The sequence below is a fragment of the Penicillium antarcticum genome (genome assembly GCF_028974205.1).
Source record: "Penicillium antarcticum strain IBT 31339 chromosome Unknown utg000009l_segment0_segment0, whole genome shotgun sequence".
In the NCBI taxonomy this organism is placed as follows: domain Eukaryota; kingdom Fungi; phylum Ascomycota; class Eurotiomycetes; order Eurotiales; family Aspergillaceae; genus Penicillium; species Penicillium antarcticum.
Window position 1 is genome coordinate 2,666,499 of NW_026695307.1, and position 24,461 is coordinate 2,690,959.

The window sequence follows — 24,461 nt, forward strand, 5'->3', positions numbered from 1 at the left end:
ACCGAGCCCAGCGATTGTCATAAGCGTCGTAATAAAGCAATATATACACTGGCAGTGGCCAATGCTAGCATGCGCCGAGGGAGATGAGGCTCAGTATCGGTATCTGGTAGAGTAATCTGCAAGAGAAGCTGTTAGCGAAAGGCAACTACTCCCAAGGATCATGGCTGCGCATACCTTTAGGGCTGACCACCAGACCACGGCCCTTCTTCGCGCCCTTGTAGATGGTCTCAATGATGTCGATCAACTCTTGCTTATCCTCCAGCACCCAGTTCAACTTGTTGTTGTTACCCGTGCCGAAATCGCACATCATATGCTTGTTGCGATAGAAGAACATGATCGTCATGCGGTCGTAAAGCTCGTACATCTGGTTGAAATCTGGGACCTGGTCCACGTCGCAAAGGTAGATGACCGCGAAGTCTGGAGAAAGTTGTCAGCTGTTGTCCGTTCCTGTCCGTCAGAGAGCTGGTACTCACTCTTTACACGCTCAGCAATCTTGTAGAGTAGCTCATCCTGGCGAATACCTGGAAGGCCATGCGTTAGTATGGTGCGGCGATTGGATTGGAATAGCATTGGAGCAGCTCACAGTCGGGATCGTGGTCGCGGCCGAACCGGATCACCACCAGGCGTTCTTCTTCAGAGAGGATGGCCTGGTCGACATGCCATGCGGTCTGCAAATGAGGGAGGACGATCGAACCCATGGCGACGTCTGTCCTCTTGTAGGTGGGAAGAGATGCGGAGTGGGAAAAAAATGGAGGCTTATCGATTGGCCCCGCGATTGAAGCTCCGCGGCACGTGACTCGATCGCCAGCTTTGAATGTTGGAGACAGCGAGGCTCTTACCGGAGCAGATGAGGTCTTGAGTGTTGCTAAACAGCACGAGCGTATAGTCTAGGAATGTAGGACAGGAGTTATCATGGATTTGGTCTCACCAGTACGGGGTATGCAGCACGGTTACGGAACTACATGTACATACATTCCTTCTTCACGCGGATTTGGTCACTGTTTACGAGGCGGCAACGTCAACGGAGTACATTTACACGATGATAGGAACAGTACACAGATGGGATCAACCAAGGTCCCGGTTCCTCATCAAGGACATGACAAATGACAACGTACGAAGTTATAATGTCGCGCAGGCATCGACATCTTAGGGCAAATCTAAGCTTCTTCTCCAAGCGCCCGAACAAGCCGAGACAATTGATGAAAAAGGGTTCGCGTCGATCGGGGGTAGTGTAAGCCCGATGACACAGTGTAGCGAGACATGCGCAAGCACAGAGGTCAAGCTACTGGATCCAAAAATGAGAATAATCAAAGTGTTTCCAAGAGGAAACTTTCAGAGATTAAACTGAAAAGAACAGATACTACACTTGATCTAAGCCAATAGGCAAAGAGAGCTAAAGAAGAAAGAAAAGGAAGGGAAGACCGGCGAGAAGAGGAGGTATTTATACCCAGCAGACCCATGGTCAACGCTAGTACAAATCAAGCATGGCTTAGTTTCGGAAGAACTAAGCGAGTTTTAAGCGAACCAATCAACACCCCTCTGTGTCCTGCTCGACCTGACTCACCCCTGACAATCACCTGACCCTGCCAAGCAGCCCTCGCAGGTCACAGCCCTAACCACATCCCAAAGTGGACTAGTGCGACACACCTGTTCAATATTCGCTATCGAAGGCTCCACTTGGGAATCTCGTCTTGACCATCTCTCGCCGGCGCAGGATATACACCTCTTTGCGACCTTTCCAACCGAAGTTCATCTCCCCCAATCCATCAAAAATGGCTCCCGTTGCTGTACGTTGAGACCCAAACCGCTTTGCTGTTCCCCCCGACTGGATCACGGCTTCGTTGTCGACCGGAAAATATCGGTATTGAAAAATCTATCGATGGCATCCACGTCGCGGACGAAACTGTGATCCCACCGGGGCTCGACATAATGGAGCAGTAGGCTAATTGAATTGTTATATGGTATAGGCTCGTGGTCGCAAGGCCCCCAAGGTTACCCAGAAGGTACGTTTTATCTGATATCCATCCCGCTGACATGCATGCGCATTGGCCATAAGACCGAATTGTGTACTAACTCTCTGCTCTACAGTACATCATCAACGCTTCGCAGCCTGCTAGCGACAAGATCTTCGATGTCTCTGCCTTCGAGAAGTTCCTCCACGACCGCGTGAAGGTCGAGGGCCGTGTCGGCAACCTCGGTGACAAGGTCGTCATCTCCCAGATTGGCGATGGCAAGATCGAGGTCGTTGCCCACATCCCCTTCTCTGGTCGCTACCTCAAGTACCTGTGAGTCCAACATCAAACCCGCATTCATGCCTAGTGGATGTCATCTGGGCAGCAGTTCGCTGACCACCTTTTCACCCTCCAGTACCAAGAAGTACCTCAAGAAGCAGCAGCTCCGTGACTGGCTCCGTGTCGTCTCCACCTCCAAGGGTGTCTACGAGCTCCGCTTCTACAACGTCGTCAACGACGAGGCTGAGGAGGATGAGGAGTAAATGTGTCGTTCTCGACATTTTCTCCCGCCTGTCCTTGGGATCGATCGGTTCTAGTCTGTGTGTCGCGCTTGATATGTCTGAAACCTCTGTTTGGATTGAGAGCGAGAGCCATGGGGGGATAGATTGGTCTATGAGGCCACGAATAAAACTAAAAAAGTTTATACCCTCAGTCTTTCAGATTGTAAATGTCTACTGTGTAGATTGGACTCTATCTGTAGAATGTAAGGCATAAACTACAGTACTAAACATCAAATTCGACATTTGATGTTGATGTGAGGCTGCTGTCATGCTGCGCTATGGAAGGGTATCTCCATTTCACGATGATAACTCAAACACTTGAAGACTAAGTAGACAATAACAATGTATGGAATCCTTGCTCAGCGCTCGGTTGAACTCATTCTCTTGTGTCCGTCTTGGTCAGTAGGGCCTGATGCGCCTTGGGCAGACCGAACCAGCTTCCCATTCTCAAGTTTCCATCCTTTGCTCTTCATATTCTTCCACTTCTCGTGCGCCTTGACTCTCACTAAATCACCAGTGGCGATCGAGTCCTCCTTTGAGTCATGACCATTAAGCCCAGTCTGGATATCACGGCCAAGATGTTTGGAAGCCAGATACTTGAGACTGTTGCGGACGGGAAGACCCTTTATGTGGGGAAATAGGAGGACGGTATCGATGATGGTGGGGTGGATGATCCTGCAGACATTCAAATCATTGTTGATAGCGTGGCCGATGAGTGGTGTCTCGGGCTGGAGCAACTTGAACAGTAAGTCTCGTGCTTCAGCTGGTGACTTAACAAGTTGCAAGGGTTTCTGGGATTTCTCTTTTCCTTCTTGCTTCGTCAGTGGTTCTGTGGTAGCAATTAGGGTGTCGTATGGTTTTGCGTCAACAAAGTCTTTCTGATAGACGCCGGAAAAGCGAGAGTTGAAGTCCAGTATCTCGCCAATTGGTCGGACGAGAATGTCGAGTAGATCACGGCCTTCAGGCCAGCTGACAGCAGTGAGTCGGATCATTTCCATTCCAATAGATGTATAGCCCATTTCACAATCAAAGCAGACGGGCCCGAGGGGCCCCTTCTCGGGCTGCCGTGGGGTCGTCTCGAATTGCAGCACTGACGCAAGACGCTTCGTTTCTGACACACTAAAGACGTGACTGTCGGCTTTCGTGCAGCCACTCGAGGCCCCCATTGGCTCACCACAGCAGGGAAAGGATGGCTCTTGAGAACCAGTGACATGGTCTGTCTTCTTGCGCTGGGGGTACACGGGGCGAGATGGATGATAAGTACAGGTACCACCGCTAGTCAAGGCACCGTCTTCACGACGACCTGGGAAGACCTGGAATCGGCCGCCGCATCGGTCACACTTCTCATAACCATTGGACTTGTCGACACCTTCCTTGGCGACTGCAATCTCTGACTCTGTAGGCGCCTTCGTAACATAGCCGTACTGTTCGTGGCCTGCGATGGGTGTGACGAGGAAGGGAACAACCGCGAGTTCTTCTTCGACGGTCATGCCCGTGGCGAGAAGATTGGGGTTGGTACCTGGCTTCTGGATGGGCTTGACGCTGTAGTATCGCGTGTTCAGGTGATCCATCACCTCCTTGACCCATTCCCCGATGCTCATCTTGCTCACTTTCACGATTCGAAGCTTGATCACGTTTCCATATACTCCCGCGTTCTCCTTCGCTGTCTTCTCCTCCTCATCCAGTGCCATTGTCACCAGTTCATCTGGGGTCAAGATGAAACATCTGTTCGCGCTGTTCTTGTCCCTTCGAAGCTTTTCATTGTGTGCCACCATTGCACCGTGCAGCTTCTTCAAGATGGCAGTGCGGCCCACATGGCTTGTCGGTGCCTTCGTGAGCATGCGTGGGTTCAATGTCTCCTTCGGGGCTTTCCGGGGAGGGAATTTGGCCGAAGAATCAAAGGGTGTAGTGCTAGTAGGTTTGCTCTCGGTATCCGATGGGTTAGAGTTGGATGCAGCAGCGGTGGGCTTCGAAGACACAGGCCTCAAAGTCTTTAGAGGCTCAGATCGATTTGGTGCCGGCGGTGTAACCTCTCGAGTGGTAGACTGAAGCTTCGAGATTCCCTGAGATCCACTTTGAGGTGCCCTGCCAGCAGGGAACAGATCTGATGGACGTCTCACCATCTCCTGCGTAATTTCGTTGGATAAACTCGAGCTAGAAACCTGCGCCTTTTCAGGGCTCTGGTCCAGCTTAGCTCGTTTTGAAGGCCGGCCATCGTGACCTGAGGCACGAGATATCGGGGAACTATCCCCAGCTGAACGGGCTCCATTGCTTTCATGGCAGAAGAGACATTTCAAAAGAGTACACCGCTCTCCCTGCGGACAAGGGATTTCCGCAAAAAGCCCAAGCGGCGTGAACATGCTGATGAAGTAACGTCCAGTGACGGAAAGACCGTCAAATATCTTAGACGAGTCTGGTTTTGTGTCTCTTGAGATAAAGCAGGATGAGACAGTCATGAACCCCGGATTATGAGATCAAACAGGACACAATAGGCGTATGATGAACTATTAAGCCACGCAATTCACAATCATTAGCAATATCTCCGTCGCGGATCACTTCTTTGCTTGTCTTACGTGTAATGAAAGGATCCAGGTGAATGCCGTTTGGTCCATGCGGCGTCATTTGCGACTTGTCTTTGGAATTTGGATATTATGAACAAGCCATGCTGATCTTGATTTGCGAGTAATTTGACTCAGAACTGCGCAACATCCGAACCCAAGACATTGGACTGGGAGCAACAGCAACAATCGATAGGAAGTTGTGATGACAGGTGCAAAGTAGACAAACATGTGCCTGGCTTTGCAGGCAGGAATACATCGTGAGTTAGGTATGCCTTGAATTATTTGCGATTAATTTGAATCTATTGCGACATCTATTCTAGATATTGTAAAAATCAGTCCTGTCTTCAATCAATTTCCGCTTGAAACTAGGCAGATACATATGGAATGTGAGCAAAAGCTGTGCGGGCAGAGAGAGGGCCTTATCACCGATAGCTCCAGTGGCGGACGACGCGGACTTCGGACGAACAGCCATCCGCGTCCAGCCTTAAGAACATTTCTTTTTCCTTTTGGTTAATATCTCACATGGGAACACATTCATGCGACACAATGCCTAGTACTTTATCTAAAGCAGACCACCTCTGTGTGTTGGTCCACGGGTACCTGACTCCTTTATCAATGACGTTGGCCCTGATCTAACGCGACCCGGTTTCTGACAGACTTTGGGGTAACCCATCTCACCTCGATTATATCGCCTCTGTACTATTAGAGAGGTATGGCGATGACAGCCTCTACATCCTTTGCCCGAAAGCAAACAGCGGAAATTACACCTATGACGGCATCGAGCTCGGCGGAGAACGATTAGTGCGCGAGGTGGAGGAGACACTCGAGTCCCTTGCGAAGAAGGGACAGAAAATCACAAAGATCAGTGTAATTGGATATTCACTCGGTGGTCTTCTCGCGCGCTATGCGATCGGTCTGTTGAACGCGCGAGGATGGCTGGATAAGCTACAGCCCATGAACTTTACGACCTTTGCGACACCCCATGTCGGTGTTCGAACACCGCTGAAGGGATTCAGTAATCAAATTTGGAACGAAATAGGCCCGCGGACGCTATCGATGTCCGGACGGCAGATGTGGTTAATCGACTCGTTCCGGGATACTGGGCGGCCGCTGCTCAGCGTTTTAGCTGATCCCGAGAGCATTTTCATACAGGGACTGAAGAAGTTCCAAACTCGCAGTGTCTATGCAAATATTGTCAATGATCGCTCTGTTGTTTTCTATACATCTGCTTTGTCAAAAGTGGACCCGTTCCGGACTTTGGATGAGCTGAACATTAACTATGTCAAGGGCTATGAGGATGTGATTATCGACCCTGACCTCTATGTGTTACCACCCGCCCAAAAGAAACCCGCAACAATGGCCCACAAGATTTGGAAGAAATGCAAATCTCTGGCAATATGGGTGCCTTTGTCAATACTTCTCGTTGTCCTCGCGCCAGTGGCTATCATTATCTTCTTGATCAATGCTGGCATCCAGACTGTCCGCAGCTCCAATCGCATTCGCCTACATCATAAGGGCGACCACGGTGCATTCTTCGGAAGATACAGAGTACCTGTCATTGTTCAAGATGTGCAGTATGTTGTGGAGGAGGTGTTTGAAAACGTCACAGCCCGACAAGATCCGGCTTATCTGTCTAACAGTGATGTCGACTTGTCTGACTCTGGTTCGAAGGTTGCTGAGAACAATGACGAGTCTGTATCAAGGTCTCCCACCCTTTCCTCTGCTACTGCAGTCTCTCCGCACTCTCCCAAGCTTGCGTTGTCACGCGATCAAGCTGCCATCATCGACTCACTCAACGCAGTGGGAATCAATAGATACCCTGTTCACATCCAGAAACACCGACACAGCCACGCAGCCATCATCGTCCGAAGCCCCAAAGACGGGTTTCGAGAAGGCAAGCTTGTGATGAAGCACTGGATGGACAACGAATTCGCTGTATAATTTCACGGTTGCACATTAGATCTCAGAGCGTTCAAGCATGTACTTCTAGTCTAGAACATATATCCTCTTCCGTATGCACAATGACACAAATCTATCTATCTATCCCTCAATCCCAGGTAAAACATCATAAGAAACCCGACTAATTCCCTTCTGCCGACTAATCTTCCGAATGACAATACCCCCAACCAACCCCGTCGTCGCAACATGAGTCCCACCACAAGGATTATGATCAAGCCCACCAATACTTGCAATCCTCGTCCGACCATCAAAAGACCGACCCTCCTCTTCCTGTTCAACCTCCCCGGACCCCTTACAGCCCTCCTCCCAAGAAATAAGGATCTCCAAATCCCGTTTCACCAACTCATCAACCTTCTCCTGGACAACAGGCTTATTCTCGTTGTACAGTAGACCCTGATACTCCATAGACGCCTCCCTGGGAAAGTGATTCGCCTTCACCTTCTTCATCTCCGGCATAAGAATCTGCATCGCCAATCCAACAATATGTCCAGCAGTATGCAAACGCGAATGATAATTGCGCTTCGCGTCATCAACCCTCTGGATAATGTGCTGTCCTTGACTGAAAGTAGAAGATGTATCTGCATATTTTCCAAAATGGAGGTATTTCCCATCAGCAGTTTTGCGAACTAATGATACTGAGAAAGTTGCTTCCTGGTCTGGTGGCCCGATTGCACCGCTGTCGCTGGGCTGGCCGCCGCCTTGGGCATAGAAGATTGTTTGGCGCATTAGTACCGCGCTGTAGTCTGCAGGAATATTCTTTGCTAGACTTTTCTCTGCTTCTGAGAGGGTGGTTATTGATTGCGATGAGACGACCTCTGTTGTCCATGTTCGGAGGGAGGCATCGTTTAGGTAGATTGCCTCTGTTCTTATTGCCTGATTTCGAGTATTAGTGGGTTGATATATCTGGATCTGGATTGGGTGGTTTGAGCTTACCATTTTTGGGTCGGGTGTTTTACAAGTCTTGCGCGTGTTGAGGTTCAGTTTGACTCTCCGGGTCTTTGGTGGGTCGACCGGATGTCACTATCTTCGCCTAATCTTTCTACCGTATACTTCTAGGCGCAGTTCTATATATTTTTCATGCGATGGGCTTGTAAATGTGATCTTACCAGGATCATTGTCAAGATGTGTGAGTGATTTAGGTTTGAATTATTACTATGATCATGTGAACTTTAGTCTAGATTGATAGAATTAGCGTATACAGGCTTATCACTTGCTTCATGGGCTCATTTCCCCAGTAATGTCGCTTAGATGCTCATATGAGCCCCAAGCCAGATTGCAAAGGTACAAAGCCTCAATCCCTCAGAGTCTCAAAATCAGCCTGGATTGAAGAACAAATCTCATCAACAAACGGCGTCTCCTCTTCAGCAGACATACTCAAAGCCCCAACCTGCCAACTAACCGTACAAACCAAGCTACCCCCTTTGACACTGATGATATTAAACACAAGCGGCGCACTAAGACAGTTGCCGGGCTGCGAGAAAACCATCTTGCTAATCTTGCAACCGTCACCGGTATTACCCCCATCAAAAGCAAGCAGATTGCTCAACTCATAAGAAGAATCCCGCTGCGATCCAATTTTCCCCAACATCCAGCCACGAATACTGGGAGCATATCTTAACAACCCAATCGCCTGATCCTGCAGCCTGGAGCCACATTCAGCGAGCCTCTTCGTCATCAAACTTGCAGCAGTCCACATCTCATCAGACAACTCAGATTCACCAGCATGAGTACCAGTAGATAAACGAGGATGCACCTCATAATAGCCAGAAACGTAAAGACCCCATGTCAAGGCGGGTATACCAACAGAAGCACGCATATCAACAGGCGTCCCAGAAACGAAATTCGTCACTTCACGACTCGGAATAGCCTTACTCAATGCTCGAATAATAAATTGGTGTATCACAGCAGTAATTTTAGAGTCATGATCTCTCGAAGCTTTCAGAGCCTTCTGAACAAGCGGAGCCTCGATCTCAAGAATCCTCACTCTGCTATTTGATCCTAGAGTGGGAACCGGCTCGAAGATCCGCGAGCCGGTCCATGTTTTGGCATCGACTGTGCTGGCTCCTGCGCGGAGAACGAGGAATTCGGCTAGGAATTTGGGTAGGTAGATTGCTACCAGGGGTCCGAGGAGGTATTTCCATGATATTGGAAGTCTTGCTGGTGTGTCGAATGGTTCGGGAATTGTTTGGTTTGATGGGTTCATGGTAATTGTGGAGGTCTTGTCGTGTGGATTGTTAGTCTGGCGCCATGCTTCTATGAAAGTGCGGTGGAAGGCTATTCCGACCATTCCATCTCCGAGGGTATGCGAGAATGAGAATGCTATGAAGCAACGCTTCGTGGTTGAATCGCGCGCTGAGAGTAGGAGAACGACGATTCGCCAGGGCGGTATTCCATTTGGCCATGGTCTGTCAAGGATTGGTGCTAGGGTGTTTTGGATGATTTTTGTTTCTTCGTTGCTGTCTGGACCACTTTGGACTTCATTTTGGATGATGGATATATGATCGTCAAGATTGATAGTAGGGACGCCTTCATAAGCTGGCTTTTCGGTGTGGCTGCCTTTGACGACTACGCTCAGGTAGGGGTGCTCTTGGATGCAGTGTTTCAGAGGTGAGAAGAATGTCTGAGCTGAATTGAGATCTAGCTTTTCATTCTCATGCTCGTATATTGCTGCTATTGTGAGTGCGTGGTAAAAGCTGAGGTCTTCGCGACTGATAGTCCGGCGTTCATTGGGACCTGCGTTGTGGTTAGTGTTGCATATGCACAGCACTTGAGGGGAAACGGACTTGCGTATCGCAAAAATTTGTGCGACATGTTGTGTCTAGTTTACATTCATAGATTCAATCAATGAACAATATTGAGGTTCTAGGCACCAGCGAAAGCCAATGTGTTAGATTGGGGGCCGGGATAAGCCGAATGAGCCTGTCAGTCCAATATTGCCAGATCGGTACTAGTGTCATTTCAACTATAGAAGCCATCACAGTAATTCTACTGCCAGGGTATATTGTTCGTCAAATCTAAAAGTGGCGATTCTCAGCAAGTGCTTAAGCTGCGGCTGGAATTATGAGGGGACCTCTGGCTTTGACCATTCTATCTGGCCTTGATATATATTAGACCACATAGCAAGTTGTCCTACCAACTTCCAGTGATTGCCAACTTCAAGAGACTTTCAACTTCGAGCAGAAGGTGGATGAAAAGCAGCAGAGAAACATCCCCAATCAACCCAGACAACGATCGTAATTGATCATGAGTGGGGACAATATATTTTGCATACGATACGGAGTCGGACACTGACACGGACTTTAGAGGTAAAGCCGGAAATCTCTATCTTTGAAATTGCCTTCTTGTACAAATGTGAGCTCATGTACAAGATAGCCCACGGTGAAACCCGACCTGTAGAGGAATGGCCGAGAATAATGAACGCGGAGAGGATCACCCCTAGCGCTCTTCATGACTAGCTCCTGCTAACTATCCATAAAACGCAAATTAACGCAAGGCCCAAGCTCTCAATCAAGCCCGCCTTTCTTCAGAAAGCCCAAAGGTGGAATTAACGTTAAGTTAAACTTTGGGTCCATGTGGCACTAACAGTGATGACTTTGCATATTATCACACTGTCTTGTGAACACACACGCCATTCCTTTTCCATTGGGAATGTCTCGTTGGCAAATATATGCTCTGTACAACGATGAAAATCTAATAAAGTAGTCAACGAACACGTGCTTCCCAAAAATGAGACCATCTATCACCGATCTAGATGTCATAATCCATGACAAAGATTCCCCATCCACTCTCTTCTCCAGAAATATCCCGCAGATCCCTAGAAAAAGAAACCATTCGGCAGACTACACCAATCTCTCCGAAGCGGCATCGTCACCCATTCCGCCGACTAGGAAATGCACCGGCAGATCACAGCCGTGGGCGCCATCATACTTCCGGAGCGGGCCTTTTTAGGACACCCAAACCGGTAGTCTATGCAGACACCCCCAAGCCCCTGAACGTTATCTCGCAAAGACCAAGCAGAAAATGAAGATTATCTCGTTAGCATTCGATCAACCTGGCGATAGTGCAGTAGTGCACGACCCGACGAATGACCGATTCCACCATGCTCGGCGAACCCAACAAAAGAAGACATCCTCCCAGCCCAGCCGGATTTAGCATCGAAAAACCAGGAAACTAGTGTTGACAATCCCCACTGAAAACCATGACAGTCCAGTCGTAGACTCCAAGACTCCGTAAGTGTCACAGTAAGTTAGTTTCCTCCGGAACGGTACCATCTTTCCAACCAATCCTTTTCGGAAGATTTCCGATGCAGATACTGTACTCCGTACAGTGTACAGTGTACAGTACATGCACTCCTTACGAAGTACATCCCGGCAAACCTGCAAGATTCCCACGCTAAAGATAGATACTAAAAAAAAAAACGGCCAAGCTACGGGTCAAACCGCCACATCGATTTGATCAATGATATCCATTCTGTTTGCCTCCTTTCCCCTTTCACTACAGTATCCACAGCCACACCTGCCCCCTTCACCCTACAGAGTCCATGCACTGGACATGTATACATGTACACGGACGTGCACACACAGGCCAGATGACCGGCCCGTGCCACCCGATTTGACCTACGAATAGACAGTACATGTACGGACATGTACAGCGAAAAGTCTCCGGACAGAACCTCCCGCTGACCCGCGCTCGGGGCAGGCCAAAGCCGGAATATGTGGACTTGTCAAAATGTTGATCGACAACGGCTAATTTACTAGGTCCCACCGCTCAACGCCCGCCCCTGACCGTTGGCAGGTGTCGCATGTTGCATGTCGCATGCTTTACGTACTCTACGTGTACGTGTACGTGTAGGAGATGGTCCGAGGTTTCGATGGGATATGGGGTTTCCTATGTTGGCATGTATGTACATATACATGTACATGTGTACAAGTGCGTATGTGTATGGTAAATGAAATGTTCGAGAATGTGGAGAGGGTGGAGGGAGCGGTGGAAAGCTTATTGTGGATGCTGAAGATTTGGGATAGGTCATTAGCGTAGATTTTCTGACTCGTGGGTGGCGTTTGGCTTTGGAGGGAAAGGGTAAAGTTTAACTATATTCGGTGTATCTGTGTCTGTATGCGTGTGACCTGTTTGTTGAGTCTGAGGCTGATATATTGCATGTTGGATGGAGAGGACTGTGTGTTGGGGGAATATTCAATTCTCATAATAGACACAGACTCGAAAAAAAAGAACCTGTAGAATTGACGTCTCGAGACGAATCGGTGGAGCATGGATTATGCATAAACATGGCAGTGACAATGAACTGACTGTCTACACAGCGAACGGGTGTACTCCACCACACACGTGGGAGTTTTCTCGGAAGTTGCATGTGGAGGCGATACCAGATTCAGGGGGCGCAATTACCTGTTTGGACCGACGAGGGAAGTCGACCCACCGGGTACGTAGCGTGACAAAGGCGTGTCTCGATCGCAGGCTACCAATGGCAAATCTGACACTATATCGGGACGGAGAAATGTCGCCCCAAGATCGGGAATGGACGATTGCAGTGCATATTCCTAGGACCTCGGTGAGGTGATGCCAGACTGGTAAAGGCCCATCCTTCTCCATTCTGCTCCACTGGGGCCTGGCGCCAGTCCCAAAACGATCACCCCTGCCTTAGCAGGTGGACAGCGCGGGATGGATTGTCCATGTAATGAAAATCATGAAACCGGCGCTGGCGAACCGACGGGACAATCCGTGTTTGTTTCAGGTGGAGGATCTTGTACCTTTGCCGCGTGGGGAGTATCAGGGAAATATGTTCCTACAGGAAGACAAAAAAAAAACATGAGTTCAGGTTGCGAGTGACAGCCTTGCGGCTCATGGATTTGTGGAGCTGACAGCGGTCAGACTTCTGGTTCAGTCAGTCAGGGTATTAAGCGAAACAGGTCCAGTATGAGCTTTCTGATTGGGTTATGGGGGAACCCTCAAGCGCGAACTCCGTGTTCGTCGTATACCTCGGACCTGACTGAGTCTTCTTGCAGAGAACAGGGAGAGCAGTAAGATAAGGAGCATCGGGAGAGGAATCCGTTGTTTCAGGAAATCCGTGTGGCCCATGCGGGTTTCAATATCGATCTCAACCTGCAGTGGCGGATTACACGTAGAAGGAATATTGTGTGCAGAGAATACAACTTATGCTTGCACATGGAGCCAAGACATATGCAAGGTGGGTAAACAATTGGTTTGTTCGAGATGTGCTGATTGGATTGGGCCCGAGGCGCTTTCAATAGTTCCATCTGGCCTCGGTCTCGGGTTTTGGCAGATTTGTAGACTCGTGAGGGTTAAGTTGGCGATTCTGTCGGCGCCTGATGATCGATGGGACTGTACAGAGAGCCCTGTTCTGTCTGTCTTGTCCCTGTCTGTCATGTCCTGTAGGTTTATACAGGTCATATCAAGAGATGGAGCTGACAGGGGTCCCTGGTGGATCAGGACGCAATCAGATGTAGAGCAGAGTAAAGTACTGGAGTAAAGTACCCCGTATGTAATTCCGAATACACAAAAGTACCAAGTGGAGAGAGAACAATGATAGAGAAGACTCCGGCATTCTCTCCCCGCTTGTGGATGCGCGGCAGAGACATTCCTTTTCCCTTCCCCCTTGTCTTTTCTCTCCCGGAGCCCTCGGCTGTTCACCCGACTCCATTTCGCTGTCGAAAACTAGAAAGCGCCGGTTGAGGAAGCCTGCGCCACCGGATCGAACCCTTGGATACCGCGATCTTGTTACCTCCCACTCCCCCTGTCTCTTCTCGGCCTCAACACTGTGTCGCCCACAGTCGCTTGTCTCGGAGGATAACCTGGTCTAATTGGAAATACAACAGTTGAATTCACAACGGAACGTGGTGTGGGGAAACAATCGAACTTTCAAGCTTCTGCCTATCACATTGCTCAGTAAAGGTAGGCCGCGGGTGCTTGAACGCGGGTCTTTTGTCGAGGTAAGCAACATCCACGCCGTCGGACTCGATGGTCGAGTTGGGCCTTATGTCTCTAAGCTTCGACTGTCGACACCTGAAGGGGCGCAATCAAATCGCATCCCTGACTTAGATCGTGCACACCTGTGTCGAGTCTTCCGTCGCACCAGTTCAGCTTGCAATGAATCGTCACTAACACCCATCGCGCTAGATTTTTTACCGTCAACCTGAATCATGGGCTGTTTAGTTTCGACACCGGCGGAAGCGGATAAGGAGGCGGCGCAACGCAATGCGCGCATAGACCGGAACCTCAAGAATGACAAGAAGACGCTGGACCGGACAATCAAGATTCTGCTATTAGGTGGGTGAACCCATGTCGATGGGTGTGGGCGCCGTACTGACAACCTGGCCAGGCGCGGGAGAATCTGGAAAATCAACCATTATCAAGCAGATGCGCATCATTCACAGTCGAGGCTTTCCCGAGGAAGAACGGCATACGACTCGCGCTGTTATTTACTCGAACCTCGTCATCGCCTTCAAGGTCTTGTTGGATATTATGAATGCCGAGGGTATCGATTTCGAGAATGAAGAAAAGACAAAGGTACTTGACATGCTTGGTTCAGGAAGTGTGCTTTGGCTAACGAGTTTAAAAGAAATATGCCGAGTTATTAGACAAAACCGACCCAGATGTAGGATCAGAGGAGGCTTTCTCAGACCTGACGGTTCGGGATGCCATGAGGGCCATGTGGAAGGATACGGGCGTGCAGACGGCTGTTGCGCGAGGACACGAGTTTGCTCTCCATGACAATTTGTACTAGTACGTCAATCTTGGAATATCTTGCATCGACTCAGACTGACCATCACAGTTTCTACGATTCTCTCGATCGCATATTTACCCCGGGTTGGCTTCCGGACAACCAGGATATGCTACAAGCTCGACTCCGGACGACCGGTATCACAGAAACCCTCTTTGAACTTGGGCAAATGAACTTCCGAATGATGGATGTCGGAGGACAGCGATCAGAGCGAAAGAAGTGGATTCACTGCTTCGAGGGTGTTCAGTGTCTACTGTTCATGGTCGCCTTGTCAGGATACGACCAATGTCTGGTAGAAGACCAGAACGCTGTAAGCGCCATATCCCCCACATCCTCTCGGCCAACGCTAATCCCGCCCATAGAATCAAATGCACGAAGCCATGATGTTATTCGAATCATTAGTCAATGGGGAATGGTTCAAGCGCAAGCCAATCATCCTCTTCCTCAACAAGATCGATTTGTTCAAGGGGAAGCTTGCCATCTCTCCAATCTCGAAGCACTTCCCAGACTACGCTGGCTCCGACACCGATTATGATGCCGCTGCGCGGTACTTCGCGGACAGGTTCCGTGGCATCAACCGCATCCCAGACCGCGAGATCTATATCCATTATACCAACGCAACGGACACCACATTGCTCAAGGCGACTATGGACTCGGTACAGGACATGATCATCCAGAAGAATCTGCATACCTTAATACTATAAGGCAGAGCGAACTTTTATTTCCAGAGGCATCCCGGATGAGCCTCTCTGACGATGATTTCTTTTTAACTTCTCTTCATTTTCATTTTCCACTCCAAGCTCTTCAGCCTACCATTTATTTTCCGGTTGCATTGCAGGGCGGGTTACCTTTCACTTTCACTCCTTCGTGACTTTGATCACATCTCTTTCCCTTCCCCCCCTTCTTCTACATTGTTTCTTTTTATCTTTATTGTGTTGACGAAGGCGTCTTGATTGAGAGGTTACTGTCGGCTCTCTGCTCGCATCCTTGGGTCTATCACGTTGCATCCAAAAGCCCATCCGATTTTGCCAACTAGTGTCTCGCTTTGTTTTCAGCGACGGTACCGTTTTTCATTTCTCATTTCATTTTTTTTACAATGCAGGATGATACCACTTGTTTGTCCCTGCAGCTGTGTTATACTTGACGACTTCGCTCTGTATTATCACAATCATTCTGGGGTTCATACTTACTACTCTCTGAATGATCTCAATATCATGCTCTTTGACGAGCGCTCTTTTCATTTCATTTCAGCTTTGCATCTGTTTTACTGTTGGGTAGTCTCGCAGGCGCTTACTATCGGATTCCCTATGTAGATCTGCTTTGTGCGTCCTTCATGTGCTGTGTACCGCCAAGTCCCCTAGAAATAGAAGAACATGGCAGTTGACCTTCCAAGGACAGACTTTATGTACAGTACATCCAGTTCTCAGGTCAAATCGCGCAGATACATGCCTCGAGGTGCATGGTGTTAACACCTGAGGCATAAATCTTACATAACCAGATCCGCATGATCAGTGACACCGAGTTCCGGCCCGACTGATTTCGCCTCCGATTCAGACTCATTCACCTCCCCGTGACTGGGTTTATATCTGCCAACCATGTTGTCAACATCGTTACGCCGGGCGGCATGGGCTCCCATGCCGCTGCCCGGGATAACTCGCCCCGCTCAGAATGTAACCAACGGCCTGCTCGGCGCAACCCGACCTCTGCACCAGCGCCGGTATTCCTCCTCATCCTCCAAACCTCCCGTCCCACCCAGCGATGGCTCCCGCCGCATGGACACTTCTGCCCCGGCAAAGGGAGTCTCGTCTGGCGAGAAGAGCAAGGCTACCCGCCGACGCAAGGACAACTCTGCCCGAAACGGTTCGTCAAAGTCTAGCCAGCAGCACGCGGCATTTTCGAAGCTTCCGAGTGTTCCCTCGACCCAGCACCGCCAACCCCATGGTGAGTAGCAGCGTCCAGAATTACGAAGATTTCCTTTTTCGCGTGAAGAATCACCTTGAAGCTAATTTTTCACGTCCGTCCTTAAGATGTCCATGTTGCCTCGTTCTTCTCCATCCATCGCCCCATCTCGGTGACAACTACTGTGCCCCCGACCTCGAGCACCGACGCCTTTGAAGCGATCTTCTCGTCAAAGCGGCCTTTAAAGAACGAACCGGAGGACGTCATTTTCACTCTTTCCTCGGCCGTGCAGAACATGGAACACGGCGCACAGGGCATGTCCGAATCCGAAGACCAGTTCCGAAGCTTCAGCGAGCAGGACGGTGAACTCCGCATGCTGGATGGCCCCGACGCAAAGATGTCCGTGGAGGAATTCACCCGTCGTCTCCGTCCCTTCCAGCCTCCTCCCCCACCTGTCCCAATGGACACAGTCGCCGCCGAGGCCACTGAATCCCAAGATTCCCAGGTCGACAACGAGTACTCCACCTACTCGACTGTCCTGACGATCCGCGAGGCTCGCCATGCCGACGGCCGCAAGACCTACGAGGCCCACACTGGTCCTTTCGTCCGCAGCGAGATGGAAGATGCCGGCGTGCAGAACGAGATCAGCATCGAAGCCCCGGCCGATCACACCGCTGGCATGACATACATGGAGCGTGTGCGCAACAACCGCACCATGCACGCCATCTCCACCAAGAGACGTCGCAAGGTCAAGATGAAGAAGCACAAATTCAAGAAGCTGATGAAGCGCACGCGGACCTTGAGGCGGAAACTCGAGAGGTAGATTAGCTCTCTCGTGTTCTTTGATTTTATAACCTTTGCGTTGTCAGTTGCATCATGTCTGCGCCTGGGCCTGCTCCTGTGCATTTTGGGCTGAGGCTAGTCTTGTGAGAGTTCAGGGCATATATCCTTGTTTTCGTATACTTTTTATTCTCTTTTTGTTAACACTCCTCTTTTCCACTTCTCTATCTCACCTAACTCATACTCCACCAAATTTTCACATGCACCTTGTTCCTTGTTCCTCGTTCATTGGGCTCGGTCTTCATGAAGACTTGCAGTCTTTTGGCTTCTGTTTTATGCATGTGGGCGTTTCATCCCATGTATTGCGGTTATCCAATAGATTTTGTTCACTACTTGTTCGTTCTCGTGCTTTCGGCTTTCGGCTTTCTGCAGAGTCGGGTGTCTGTTGTACAGAACTAGCAACTGGCAATATAGAGAGAAGTCTTATGACTGCAAATCCTTCTCAAACACCACCCTTGTACAGTAGTCTATCGAATCTATACCTCATAGGTTCTACTCATGAACTACTGGTACGATTATCAAGTACATGTGCTCGTCTTAAACTTAATACACAAGTGGCAAATTGCTATGTCATACGAAAAGCTCACAAGAAACCAACCAAAAAATGAACAAGATGTCAACACATGAAACATTGTCAAGAAACGAAACTCCTTACAGAAGAACACGCCTAGCCACTGTGATGGAAGTGAGGTACAGACCCAAAAGTCAGGATCAGCGAATTTCATATAAAGTACAGAGTCCAGCGCGGTAATGCAATGTAAAACCAAAAATCCAATATCTACCCACACCTGTCCACAGTACAGTCTCATGCTTGAACAGATCCATCCGATTCTACATACCGATAGTAAGCAGAAAGCCTCTTCTCGAAACAGAGATAGATGTATCATTTTCCGAAATCAGTTCGTCTTCCACACCCACCCGGCGTCAATCATATTTGTCATGTCAGCTTCCCCGGCGGAAGAGGGTCTTTGATTTGGGTCAGGGAAATGTTGAAGAAGCACGTCGGACAATCTAGCCTGGAATCACGCAAGGAGTTAACCATGGTTGTGATCCAAGGTTCAATTCCCGATATGCGGCGGGAGGGCGTTCGTTTAGCAGTCCGCTTTGGAGCGAGAGTTCATCAGCAGAGCAACAATCAACCCGTACAGACCCAAGACTTCGGCGAAAATGAGAATCAGAATCATTCCAACGTAGAGTCTGGGCTGTTGGGCCGTTCCTCGAACACCTGCATCACCAACAATACCAATAGCGAAACTGGAGTACAAATATGGTCAGAAACGAAACTCTATAAGACTCCTGCGATGACTCCGGGTGACTTACCCCGCAGCGAGACCAGCAAGTCCGACAGCAAGACCAGCACCGAGCTGAATGAAACCAGTGTAAAGAGGGAGCTTCTGGGTCAGGTCATTGGCGACCAAGACCGACACGACCAGACCGTAGATACCAATAATACCCGCCATGACAATGGGGACAATATCTATGAATCACTGTCAGCGAACCGTTCAAGAATTTAAATTTCGATATACCGATATTCCTGCAAAAGAAAAATATCTCATATCTTTGGGAGCACATACTCTTGACGATCAGGTCGGGACGGAGGACGGCCATGGAGCAGACACCGACACCGGCCTTAGCGGTTCCATAGGCGGCACCGAAGCAGGTGAAGACGATAGCGGAGGTGCAGCCCAGCGCGCCGAAGAAGGGCTAGAACGAGGATGTCAGTTATGATTCAAGGCGTTTATGCGGACTTTGACCAGGATGCGGAGGGGGGCGGTCGAGGCACGAACGATTCGCGTAATCGTGCTCGGGTCGGGATGGAAGGTATAGATGGACTCACCGCGTAGACGGGGCTACAAAAGAACATATATTAGCATTATTGGTCTAGATTCGTTCGTTCGTGGTACCGGGGGAGTGCCAGATATGATAACCAAGTGACGATCGGGAGCTGTGAAGCACACCAGGGGCTGGAGAGGTCTTGATGACGACTTACCAAAGTTCTGTGGCCATTTTGATGGACAGAGACCCAGCTAGGTTCTCGAGGAGTAGTTGGAGCTTGAAAAAGATGTAAAAGACCCGAGGGCGACAGGCTTAGGTTGGATGCGGTCGGGAAGGATGGAGAGACCAGAGGTTTGGAGGTCGACGGCAAACATGCTGGCCTCAGGTCAGATCACGTGGCCTTGGCACTCCACCGGGACGGGTACTCGATCATTATTATATGACATGTTAGGCATACACTTCTGATATATTGGTTTTATTTGGCTATTGTACATGTTGCGTTCTTACAGTTTCAAGGAGTACTCGAGATCCTGGGATGTCCAACTTGGTGGACTCTGACCCAGCTCCTTTCACCGGCTGGGCGTACGCAATTGCCTTCTCAGACAAGGCGCCAAATCGATAAGGCATAGCAACGAGATCTTTTACCTTTGCGCTGCCCTCATGTGTCTCAAGTTCCATAGAGTCACCTACCACACCGAAGTGATAGCTGACAGCTACTTCTGCTGAGCCAGCTTCATCCGAGGGTTTGCTTTGTGAATAAGTCGGCTCTACTGCCACAAAGAACTGAATGAAATCGCCTGCAGTAGCAACCTGTGAAAGAAGAGACAAGTCATCCACGGTGATGCCCCTGTCAAAAGAGGGCAGTGAGTCGGTGGGGACATTCTCGGGATCAAATATTTGGATCAGGGCAACAAGCTCGTCACGATTAGCTGTCCCAGAGAAGCTGACTTCGGGGTCCAGTGAAAGAAGGCCTTGTTTCTTGCCCCATCCACCTCCACCACTCATGACACGGTGCAACTTACCACCCCGACGAAGAGACTGGATCAAGCGATCATGGGTTGATGAAGCTGCATCGGCCACAACTAACTCAGGCTTCTCAACTAGTGCCCATACGGACACCCGTTGATCAACAATATTACGCTCTTTAATGTATCGCGGAAGTTCTTTCTCAAGTTCTGAAGAAGCAGGCATTGGCTCATTGGACGCGGGATCAGTCGATTTACCCAGTTGTCGTAGGATGTTTCCCATGCTTGAGATGACCTTTCGCCGTTCAGACACTTGATCTAATGGGAGATCCAATGTAGTGTTCACAGTCTGCGAGCTAGTCGTAACCATGCAGCTTGTAAGATCGACTGATTGTTCCAAAATGTACTCGTTTGAGCCGCTATCCCGGAGCCATTGCGTGCCTGATATCGTCGTTTCTTTCCCGTTGACGAAAACGGTGTTGGCAAGACGTAGTCCAATTTCGTGGGTTGGTCTGTTGTTGGTTTGACCAGGACTTCCAGTCTGAATGGAAAGCAAGAGATTGGTGTCCTCGCTCGCAGAGCTTCTGATGAGTCGAGGCGGTGCAGCCTTTCCATGGAAATTTGATACTCCGGTCACCAAGAGCGACAGACCTTCTGATTCTGTTGACGCCGCTGGGGACTCATGAGTCGCAGGTCCTGTAGATATCGTACGGGTATCTGGAAGTGTATCGACCACAGCGGCGACAGCGCAGACAGAGGTTGCCTCGGCAGATGTTCCATATAATTGACCTAAACATTGTGACAGGAATGGACTGCTAGGGTCGAGCCAGTGGGCAAAGCTCGGGGTGACGAGGAGGAGAGGTGCGGAATTGGGCGCATTCGAAGACGGGATTGAAGGAATACTTGATAGAATATCATCTGGGGTCTTATATCAGTTAGATCATATTCAAAAAGAAAGGGGTTGTTGACTCACTATGCCTTCTGGCGTATTTGTGAGCCATGTGCATGCAAAAGGCCGCCCACCTTTCGGACTTTGAGTTGCATGCCATCTGTTCTTGCGCCCGAAGCTTCTAAGGGCTCTACGAGAGCCCCGAAGCGTCTGGCATTGTAGATTGAGGGCTACCCTCATTGACATAGTGGTTAATACGTGGGAATCGTGGGCATTGAAGCATCGAATCCTGAGTCCAATCAGGAAAACGCGGAAGTCATTGCGGAGGTGGGCCGGAGCGGAATAACTTGAGTGTCGCGACTATATATGCCTATATTGATCTGCTGTTTATTCTATTGACACCTTACGATACTCTAGAGAGAAATTTTCACTATAATTGTATGAGTTGTTCATGAGAAGTAGTAAATGGGTGTCGCGAAGATATTCAACAACGCTAACACTCTCCAAGTAATCATCCGCGGACGACCGCGACCTCACTCTACATTCTCACCTTACCCTTGACTGCACCGAGTGGACCATATTCAGAATGAAACGAACTAGCGATGGCCATCCTATCATAATGATGCATCGATGGAAACGAGCACCCTCGTCGTGCCAAGCTTGCCGCGAGAAGAAACGCCGCTGTGATCGGACCCAGCCATGTTCGAATTGCATGCAAAGGAGTATCCCATGCGAATATCCTGGGGAGAATCCCGAGAGCTCGGAGCGAGATGGTTCTCAAGTACTAGGCATGGCTAGCTCGGGCCAATCGATGACTGCCCAGTCCCATGCCCCTGCTACTGTGCAAACAACAGCTCCGTGAGTACACAACTTTTAAATGTATTTTAATATGTCTGTGGGGAGTCGCTAACACCTAAAAGTGATGACAATCTTTTGAACAGAATACAAAAACTCGAAGAGACTGTGTATGGGAGATCCAATGCAGTTCGAGAATTGAGCAGGGGAATCTCGACAACGCTAAGATCTCATGCAAACACAGTATGTAGGCTTGCTCATTTCTGTGGTTTCTTTATACGATTGCGTAGAGATACTGATCTTCTTCCAAGCCATCCATGCCGAGACTATTTACCCCCTTCGCCTTGCATCATCAGTCGTTGCAAGATGATCAACCCGGCATTCCCAAAGAACAGGCCGACATGACTGAAGAAATAAAGCAACTCCCCCCAATAGGGCAAGCCAGGCATATGTTCGACCATTTTGTTAAAACTCTTCAGCCGACATTTGGAATCTTGCATATACCATCTACTCGATCAATAATGGAACAGACGTACCAAGGCATGCTCGATGGTGAACAACCCATGCCCACAAATTTAATGCTGCTGTTCAGCATCTTCTCCGGAGCAGCCCTGGTATGGTCGCCTCGGCTTCTGGAGAATTTGAATGCCACCCAAGACGAAGCAAGAGCGGCCTTCAATAATTACTGCCGGTTGGCTATCTCCATTTTGGAACATCCGCTTGAGCCTGTGCAGCCATCAACTACTGCCATAGTGGCAATTGCTACTCTCGCTCATTTGCTGGCCAATACAGTTGGATACTCGGTCAAGATTGGTCTGCTGCAAACCCGGTGTTTTTTGATGACTCAAGCGCTGCAGATTCATCGCTTAGACACTGCGCAAGCCCAGGAAGAGCGAAGAGTCAAAGGGTGCGATATGATTGAGGTTGAGGTTCAAAGACGGTTCTGGTGGAATATGGTGGCATCTGACTGGTATTTAGTCCGATAATTTTGGAGGTCGGATCGATGGCTGACTATCGCAGGCTCTCTTCCTTCTCTGGCCGGGCACATGAAGGCACATATATGTTCCAACCAAGGCACATGAGAGTGAACTATCCAAGCAACACCGACGATGAGCTGCTTACGGCCATTGGGATTCAGCAGGATCTCCCATCGTCAGTTCCGACAGCAATGTCAGGACCTCTTCAGCGAATAAGGCTGGCGACGCTCTGCCGCGAAATGGTTGATGCCCTACCCTCGATCCTGCTAGATACTCAAGAACCCGAATACGAGGTGATACTCGCACTGGACAAGAAATGTCATGAATGCTTCGAAAAAATGCCAGACTTCTACCAAATGAACTCTGAGAGCATTCAAAGAAATCAAGACATCTGCAAAGAGCGACCATACATCACCTGGCAGCGAATCAACTTTCACTTCAGCGTTCATACACGGCTCTGCCGATTACATCGACACTACCATCTTGAGGGCATGACGAACCCCAAGTATGCCTATTCTCACAGCGCATGCATTCGCTCAGCCCAGGCCGTGTTGGAACTCAGACGTGCAATGGATGACATCGACCCCGAAGATGGAGGCTATCCCGCGCGTTTCTGGCGAGTCGCCCAGCACGTCTTTCTCGCAGCGCTTATCCTAGCAACGGATGTCTCATTCAACCCCAATGCACCAGACGCCGAGGCTCGCAAGACCAAGGTCCTTGCAGCCTACAAGACCTTGGAGAAATCCAAACAAGAGTCCGGATCACTGATCGAGGGCGTACAGAGAAATATGCAGACTCTCATGTCAACGCTTCAAAAACAACAACCACGCATATCCACGTCGCAACCTAGATATCTAACAGGGATGAAGCAGCTATCTGTGGCGGCTCGCGAAACAGGGCTGAACAGCACGCTGACTAGTGGACCCGGTGAACTATCCACGACCAATGAAGTGGACCAGAGCTTGCAGATGCAGTCTGGATGCACACCAAGTGGAGGCTTGACAGATGACATTGGGGAGGAAGGTTGGCAGCAGCTCTGGTCCGACTTTGTGGCTGTCGCGCCAGATCTAGACGTCCCACAGTGGAACTCCTTGTTGAACGATATCGATTTTGGCTCAGGCTGGCTGGACGGCCCTGTATAAAGAAGCTCACCGACTTTACTTGGGTTTTCTACATTTACGAAGTATACTTCATTCCCTACTTCTGCTGCCCCGGAACAGAACTGTGCAGAGGTACGCGTGTACATATACTTTCCTTGATTGCGTCAATGCCTCTCCCTGTTTAGGCACATGTACAACGATCCCCAATCCCCAGCCACCCAGTGAAGTCATAGGCCAATGACATATGATTGCAAGCGCCTTGGCAGGTGGGTCAGGGCCCATCATAGGGCTGGCATTGTTTGGCTCGAAAGGGCGGCGTCACCAGTTGTACAACAAGCAGGTACTTGGAGTAATGATCCCCAGTGGACAAAGTTTACTCTACCGTTCGCAGTGATCGTCAATCATGAGACCTAGCGCCAAAAGCTGAATGCT

General features: G+C 49.5%; 12 protein-coding genes across 12 annotated transcripts; 6 read left to right on the plus strand and 6 right to left on the minus strand.

The window, feature by feature from the left end:
* Positions 1-90: 90 nt before the first annotated feature.
* N7508_009364 (DIM1 family thioredoxin-like protein) lies at positions 91-698 on the minus strand (the record flags this gene model as incomplete). Its single annotated transcript, XM_058467427.1, has 4 exons — positions 91-116; positions 175-417; positions 474-521; positions 584-698. The coding sequence occupies 4 exons, from the start codon at positions 696-698 to the stop codon at positions 91-93; spliced, it is 432 nt and encodes a 143-aa protein (XP_058315273.1).
* Positions 699-1,096: 398 nt separating this feature from the next.
* Positions 1,097-1,383, plus strand: N7508_009365 (uncharacterized protein; the record flags this gene model as incomplete). The annotated part of the gene is made up of 3 exons (XM_058467428.1): positions 1,097-1,111; positions 1,151-1,231; positions 1,255-1,383. 3 exons carry the CDS (start codon positions 1,097-1,099, stop codon positions 1,381-1,383), a joined length of 225 nt encoding a protein of 74 aa, XP_058315274.1.
* Positions 1,384-1,772: 389 nt separating this feature from the next.
* Positions 1,773-2,494, plus strand: N7508_009366 (60S ribosomal protein eL22; the record flags this gene model as incomplete). Its single annotated transcript, XM_058467429.1, has 4 exons — positions 1,773-1,787; positions 1,968-2,003; positions 2,089-2,285; positions 2,368-2,494. The coding sequence occupies 4 exons, from the start codon at positions 1,773-1,775 to the stop codon at positions 2,492-2,494; spliced, it is 375 nt and encodes a 124-aa protein (XP_058315275.1).
* A 377-nt stretch (positions 2,495-2,871) lies between these two features.
* On the minus strand, positions 2,872-4,872 carry rex3 (putative RNA exonuclease Rex3; the record flags this gene model as incomplete). Its single annotated transcript, XM_058467430.1, has 1 exon — positions 2,872-4,872. One exon carries the CDS (start codon positions 4,870-4,872, stop codon positions 2,872-2,874), a length of 2,001 nt encoding a protein of 666 aa, XP_058315276.1.
* A 747-nt stretch (positions 4,873-5,619) lies between these two features.
* Positions 5,620-7,014, plus strand: N7508_009368 (lipase ROG1 family protein; the record flags this gene model as incomplete). Its single annotated transcript, XM_058467431.1, has 2 exons — positions 5,620-5,669; positions 5,730-7,014. 2 exons carry the CDS (start codon positions 5,620-5,622, stop codon positions 7,012-7,014), a joined length of 1,335 nt encoding a protein of 444 aa, XP_058315277.1.
* Positions 7,015-7,113: 99 nt separating this feature from the next.
* N7508_009369 (uncharacterized protein) lies at positions 7,114-7,968 on the minus strand (the record flags this gene model as incomplete). Its single annotated transcript, XM_058467432.1, has 2 exons — positions 7,114-7,905; positions 7,966-7,968. 2 exons carry the CDS (start codon positions 7,966-7,968, stop codon positions 7,114-7,116), a joined length of 795 nt encoding a protein of 264 aa, XP_058315278.1.
* Positions 7,969-8,323: 355 nt separating this feature from the next.
* On the minus strand, positions 8,324-9,843 carry N7508_009370 (alcohol acetyltransferase; the record flags this gene model as incomplete). The annotated part of the gene is made up of 2 exons (XM_058467433.1): positions 8,324-9,765; positions 9,816-9,843. 2 exons carry the CDS (start codon positions 9,841-9,843, stop codon positions 8,324-8,326), a joined length of 1,470 nt encoding a protein of 489 aa, XP_058315279.1.
* A 4,364-nt stretch (positions 9,844-14,207) lies between these two features.
* N7508_009371 (guanine nucleotide-binding protein subunit alpha) lies at positions 14,208-15,492 on the plus strand (the record flags this gene model as incomplete). The annotated part of the gene is made up of 5 exons (XM_058467434.1): positions 14,208-14,334; positions 14,387-14,574; positions 14,627-14,790; positions 14,840-15,098; positions 15,151-15,492. The coding sequence occupies 5 exons, from the start codon at positions 14,208-14,210 to the stop codon at positions 15,490-15,492; spliced, it is 1,080 nt and encodes a 359-aa protein (XP_058315280.1).
* An 891-nt stretch (positions 15,493-16,383) lies between these two features.
* Positions 16,384-17,510, plus strand: N7508_009372 (mitochondrial 37S ribosomal protein mS38; the record flags this gene model as incomplete). Its single annotated transcript, XM_058467435.1, has 2 exons — positions 16,384-16,729; positions 16,816-17,510. The coding sequence occupies 2 exons, from the start codon at positions 16,384-16,386 to the stop codon at positions 17,508-17,510; spliced, it is 1,041 nt and encodes a 346-aa protein (XP_058315281.1).
* Positions 17,511-18,618: 1,108 nt separating this feature from the next.
* Positions 18,619-19,534, minus strand: N7508_009373 (H(+)-transporting V0 sector ATPase subunit c; the record flags this gene model as incomplete). Its single annotated transcript, XM_058467436.1, has 5 exons — positions 18,619-18,781; positions 18,848-19,004; positions 19,102-19,231; positions 19,365-19,377; positions 19,518-19,534. The coding sequence occupies 5 exons, from the start codon at positions 19,532-19,534 to the stop codon at positions 18,619-18,621; spliced, it is 480 nt and encodes a 159-aa protein (XP_058315282.1).
* Positions 19,535-19,786: 252 nt separating this feature from the next.
* N7508_009374 (uncharacterized protein) lies at positions 19,787-21,269 on the minus strand (the record flags this gene model as incomplete). The annotated part of the gene is made up of 2 exons (XM_058467437.1): positions 19,787-21,186; positions 21,242-21,269. 2 exons carry the CDS (start codon positions 21,267-21,269, stop codon positions 19,787-19,789), a joined length of 1,428 nt encoding a protein of 475 aa, XP_058315283.1.
* Positions 21,270-21,743: 474 nt separating this feature from the next.
* On the plus strand, positions 21,744-24,071 carry N7508_009375 (uncharacterized protein; the record flags this gene model as incomplete). The annotated part of the gene is made up of 4 exons (XM_058467438.1): positions 21,744-22,015; positions 22,078-22,195; positions 22,264-22,859; positions 22,931-24,071. The coding sequence occupies 4 exons, from the start codon at positions 21,744-21,746 to the stop codon at positions 24,069-24,071; spliced, it is 2,127 nt and encodes a 708-aa protein (XP_058315284.1).
* Positions 24,072-24,461: the final 390 nt, after the last annotated feature.